The sequence below is a fragment of the Austrofundulus limnaeus genome, unplaced genomic scaffold (assembly GCF_001266775.1).
Source record: "Austrofundulus limnaeus strain Quisiro unplaced genomic scaffold, Austrofundulus_limnaeus-1.0 Scaffold5, whole genome shotgun sequence".
NCBI lineage: Eukaryota > Metazoa > Chordata > Actinopteri > Cyprinodontiformes > Rivulidae > Austrofundulus > Austrofundulus limnaeus.
In genome coordinates, this window is record NW_013952407.1 from 2,382,182 (window position 1) to 2,387,591 (window position 5,410).

The 5,410-nt window shown below is 37.4% G+C and overlaps 1 protein-coding gene across 1 annotated transcript in view; it reads right to left on the bottom strand.

Moving 5' to 3' along the window:
- Positions 1-919: 919 nt before the first annotated feature.
- LOC106530154 (protein Hook homolog 2) overlaps positions 920-5,410 on the bottom strand; it is a 7,616-nt gene continuing 3,125 nt past the window's right edge. Inside the window, exons 13-17 of the mRNA XM_014025738.1 lie at positions 3,889-3,976; positions 3,682-3,810; positions 3,544-3,614; positions 2,595-3,288; positions 920-1,138 (exon numbers count right to left, since the gene is read on the bottom strand). Of these exons, the coding sequence (XP_013881192.1) occupies positions 920-1,138; positions 2,595-3,288; positions 3,544-3,614; positions 3,682-3,810; positions 3,889-3,976 (1,201 nt within the window). The remainder of the gene's footprint in view (positions 1,139-2,594; positions 3,289-3,543; positions 3,615-3,681; positions 3,811-3,888; positions 3,977-5,410) is intronic.

Genomic DNA, 5,410 nt, shown 5'->3' on the forward strand with positions numbered 1-5,410 from the left:
TCTTCATATAACCGGTAACAACAGACTTCTTACTGTTTGTCCGGCCTCTGTGTTTCAGATTTGTCAAWTCAGCTTCATTTGTTCGGCAAAAACAAGAAAAAAACTGTCAACATGGCACAACACAATGTCAGCTCCGGACACACGGTTTTAAAATAATCATAAAGARGAGACTGACGGGACTACTGCCTGTCCTTTCAGCTCCTCGCTGTTTCTCAGCAACTTAAACAAACTCTCTTCAACGTCCCAAACAAACAATCCATCCTGAGACTTGGAACAAAGTAGTGAAACAAGCGTGGCTTTTTCTTTAAGAAAATCACATTCTAACAGGGTTGATTATGAGGAAAATAACAGGAGTCCTAAAGTTTAGAGAAAACGAGTCTCACACACAGGATTTTAAAGAGATGCTAACWGATTTGTATGCATTTTTAAATCTCTTTTAATGGAAATAGTCACATAAATATTGAGAAGTAATTACCTGTTTTGGTAAAATAATAATTCAAAACAGCAGCGTATTTTCTGTATAAAAGTCAAATCTGTTCTCTCCACTAAAACTAAGATGGCTAATGAGAGCTTAATGTTATTTTAAATGTTTTTTTTTATTTTTTAGTCATGTTGAACATGCAAAATTAGAAATAAACATAATTCAGTTAAGAACTCCCATGCTTTCATTTACTGAAGCTAGAGTCTGTTCTGTTGTAACAACTTGTCCAGAGAACAGGGAATAAAAAACTTCCAAAAAGACTGATTTTCCTCCCTAAATAACTCAAATAACAAATCCGTAACTAAAAATATGRTGTGTTTGCATAAAAAAATAATCACTCTGACCCATTCAGTTATTCCCAATGGTCCATTCCGACAGATAACACACACCCCCTCCTCTGTTCCAGCTGTTGTGCACAATCCAAACATCTGTCTATTTTCAGACATCCTCTGGGAATACCACCAGCTTTAATTTATCTCTGTCTAACTGTGTACCCCCTAACAATACTGACGTCACCGTACCATTCATGGGTCGCTTTGGAGGCTCTGGACCTTCTGGGAAAATGGGAGGCAGAGGAGGATGCTCTGTGCTGCCTGTCTTCACGAGTTCATCATCATCTGTAGAGGCCGTGGTGTCTGATCCCAGATCAGCTGGAGACTACAGGAATAATAAACAATAGTTTAACAAATTAATTAGAACAGATGAACTAAAATGACACATGATCCTTGAATAAAGGCAAACCACCGAGTAAAGCCAAACAGTGCAGAGTTGGTTTTGCTATACATACAGAAGATGAAGGTTTAAAGTATAAAAATGTGTAAAAAATCAGTTTCTGTGCAAAAATTGGAAAATTATTATTTTATTTTTATTCAGAAATGAATTCATTTCATTAAAAACAAAATAACTATATACAATAGAAGAAAAAATATACAAATTAAGTAAAATGAAAGGCAGCAGGATGAAAAAGAACAATCCTACATCTGCTCTGTTTTTCCCAAGAATATGTCCAGTGATTTACAAAAACATATAAAACATCTTAACAATCATTACTTTTTGATGAAATTTCATAAATCAAATTTACTGTATTTACRTTTTTCAGAGCTCAGTGATTATTTAATTATTTCTGTATTGGTAAATGATCCTCAGTGACATAACACATTTTAACCTTATTTAAACACTTAATATGGCACTGTACAACATTTTGAAATATACTTTGTGCTGCATAGTTAGTACTTTTTGTCAGTGTTGTATAAAGTACCTCAAAGTGATACTTGTGTAAAAGTACAAGTATCTTATCATAAAAATTTGGTAAAAGTTAAAGTCTTCTCTAAAAATATTACTTGAGTAAACGTCTTAAAGTATCTGATATTTTTTGTACTTATGTATCAAAGGTAAATTTCTGACACAAAATCTACTTAAGTATTAAAAGTAAAAGTACTGAGRAAAAGTGAGCAGTTAGATTTTCCAAAATGACATTTATTGGGAGGTGACTTCTCCAAAGAATATTTTATCTAACATCATGCAGCTGTGATGGGTTGTGTACAAGCTAATAGGGTGTCAGAATAGTATATATGTATTTATACTTCTTATCTAACCACAATTAAATTCACTCTATCCAGGAGACACAATTCATCAGGATAGTATTTTTTAAGTAATAACAACTTGAAATAAAATAGGAGTAATGACTTTCTACTTCTTACCTTTTTAAAAAATGTAGTGAGTAGAAAGTACAGATAATTGTGTAAAAAAGTAATGAGTAAAAGTAAAAAGTAGGCTACGCTGAAAAATAATGACTCAAGTAGTACAGATAACCAAAATCTCTGCTTAAGTACAGTAACAAAGTATTTCTACTTAGTTACTTTACAACTCTGCTTTTTGTCTATAATCTAATCAGAATATTATTAAAAAACATTTGGAAAGGATCTGAGAACATTCAGAACAAAGACCACTTCTCTATCCTCAAATTTTTAAAAAAGTTTTTCAATGGATAATTTTAAATACTAACAACCTTTTTTGGACATCTATGACATGTTTATTATTTTTTTTGTGAAAAAAATGAAATAATTTTGTCACTTTAATGTAAACAGTGTAGCAGTTTCTTATAGAAACAGACCTGGGGTGAGGTTTTCTCCCTGACCGCGGCCTCCTGGCGGTCCAGCTGCTCCTCAGAGTTGGCTGCTCGGCCCGCAGTCTCCTCCACCCTCTGGGTAATGTCCTCCATCCTCTGGGTCACCTGGCTCACCCTCTGCTCGCTCCGCCTCACCAGCTCGGCCGTCTCGAGGGCGCTGCTGACCATCACCTCGATCCTCCCGATGGTCCCCAGGAGCCCGTCTGTGCTCACCTGCTCCTGGCTTTGTTCCTGCCCTGCAGACTTGATCTTCTCAGGCCCTGAAAGCGCAGCTGCGTCTCCCTGCTCCTTCACCGCCTTCTCCACAGTTGTGTCTGCTTCCTGTCCYTCCAAGCCATTGCTCGTTTTGCTGCGAGGGACACCACGTGTGGGTTTTTGTTCGACACGCTTCTGTCCAGATCCTAAAGTGGTTTGCAGGTGACAAAGCTGCTTTCTCATATCATTGCTGGCGTCCTCTTCTTGCTTCGCTTGGTTCTCAGAAAGCTCCTGCAGCAGGTTTGTGTCTTTCCTGCTGATCGTTTCCTCTTCCACARTGTGGCCTCTCCACCAGTTCAAAACTGCCACCTTCTTGGCCTCCTGGGTTTGATTCTGACTTCCAGTTTGGCTTTGATTGTTCTCCTTCTGCTGCTCTTCGTCCTTCTCCTTCCAAACAAACTTGCACAGCTTCAGCTCCTGCTGCCTGAAACCACAACCACAGCTTTATAAACACCTCTTTTACACACTATTACGTAGCTACCAAGGCCTCCTAAAAGTGCACTTATCCCTCATAGAGTTTCCCTCAAAGAAGATAGTGACTCCTAATGGAAATGGTCATAAATATACTGTCAAAGCCTGACACCATTTTTATTAGCTTTGCTTCTGAGAAGAGAGGCTAACCTCGACTGTACCCGTTCTCTTACCATAACAGGAGAAAGAGAGAGAAACGCTCACATACACATGAGGAAGCTGATGTTTGATGGTTGTCTGTTGTTGGTGAAAAGGCCTCTGCTGAACAGCAGAAAAGTCCTGCATGTGAAACACAACAGGTAAGTTTCATTGTAACCCCTGTCCCTTTAATGCACTGCCTCCTCACCCGCTCGAGAGGATTGTTGTGCAGACGATGGGTTTTTTCTTTGCTCTTGATTCTCTGAATCTGAGCGTCGTCTGTGTGCTTGTGAAAGGATTGCACACTTTGGTTGTCCAGTGCTTTCTGATGCTGCCGCTGACAAAACAAACCAAACAACAGTCATGGATACAGTAAAATGTAAGGTACCACGAAAAGACGACAAAAAGCACTAACCTGATGAACATCCTGCATCTCGCTCTGCAAAGAGTGACAGCTTGACAGAGGCGCTGAACTCTGAGGACAGACAAAATGTCTACCGTACCTGTCAGATTTCAGCACAATAGTTTTAACATCGCCAGTCAACAAGTGTTTATGCTGTTTACAAATATTTTTTGCGCTGACTCGTATGACTCTTGTAGTCCTTCCAATTCTTATTTGAAATAAACCAAAACATTTCCTTCAAGTTCTTTGCTTTATTAAAAATGTGTAACAGTTCTGGTATTAAAAGTTTTGTTTTTGTGTAAATTRTGTTCAAACACGTGTGTGACTAAAGTGGTGTTTTTTCATTTGTATGTGTGAATTTGTTTACACCTTAGGGCTTCAATAGAATTGTTTCTGTTTACATGGGACTAACGTGGATATAAAAAAGAAACGTCAAATGCAAAACAATGTAAGGAGTGGTTGATGCGAACACAGTTTATTTGAAGCCTGTGTGACATACTGTWGACAAAGAAAACAATATCTAAAGAAAATACACAGGAAGGCAAACTGATGCAAATGAAGCAGAACACAGATTCTTAAAACAAGACAGAAAGTGARACCAACTAATCCTAGCCAACAAAAAACAAGATAAACCCAACAAATCCAAAGATTTGAGGAACTTAACATCAAAACTGTAGTGTCAAGTGTAAAATAAAATGTTTATAAAATGCCACATTTTTCCTTATTTAGCTCACTTTCTGAGTGTAAAATTCTAGTTAACAAATTTCCATTAAGATTTGATTATTAGCTCACTGTTCTTACATTTTGCTAATTTTTACTAAATCCATTAATCCATTATCTTTTACCTGCTTTCCTTTTTTTAGGGTCACGGGGGTCACTGGTGCCCAWGTCCAGTGGTCCCTGTTGGAGGGGTAGAGTACACCCTGGACAGGTCGCAAGTAAATGTGTAAACCTAAATGTTAAAGGTAAATCTTAAATGTTGAAGCTACAATGATAAACCMTACATTTAAGAATTTTGGAATGGAAACAGCCTTTTGCTGTTGGTGTGCGGCTTTTTTGTGATGTCATCATCCTGCGACAAAAGCACACACCAATGCTAAAGATGGCATTTAAAATATAAATGCAAAATATGCTCCTATAAAACAATTTGGATGGTATCTGTGGTCCGGCAATTTGAAGTGCAGCTCAGACTCATCACTGTACAGTTCTTTCATTGTCTGACGCCTTGACTTTTCAGAATTATATTTTGCATAGTGGTATTAATTTATATTTTCAGATCTTCCAAGGTGCCAATTATGGAACTCTCTGTGCATTGTTGCCCAAATCAAATTCTGGAAGTGGTCATTCAACTAGATCTGTTACAAAAGGACAACTGATATTACCAACTTTTAAAAACTGTTACACAGTAAAAAATGGAGTGTTAAATTTGCAGTGTTAAACTTTTCAGAGGTAATTTCAGCTCCCCAAGTGTTATTTTAACATTTTCTAAGTAAACTGACATCCAGTGTTGGTGTTAATTCACAGAGTTGATTTC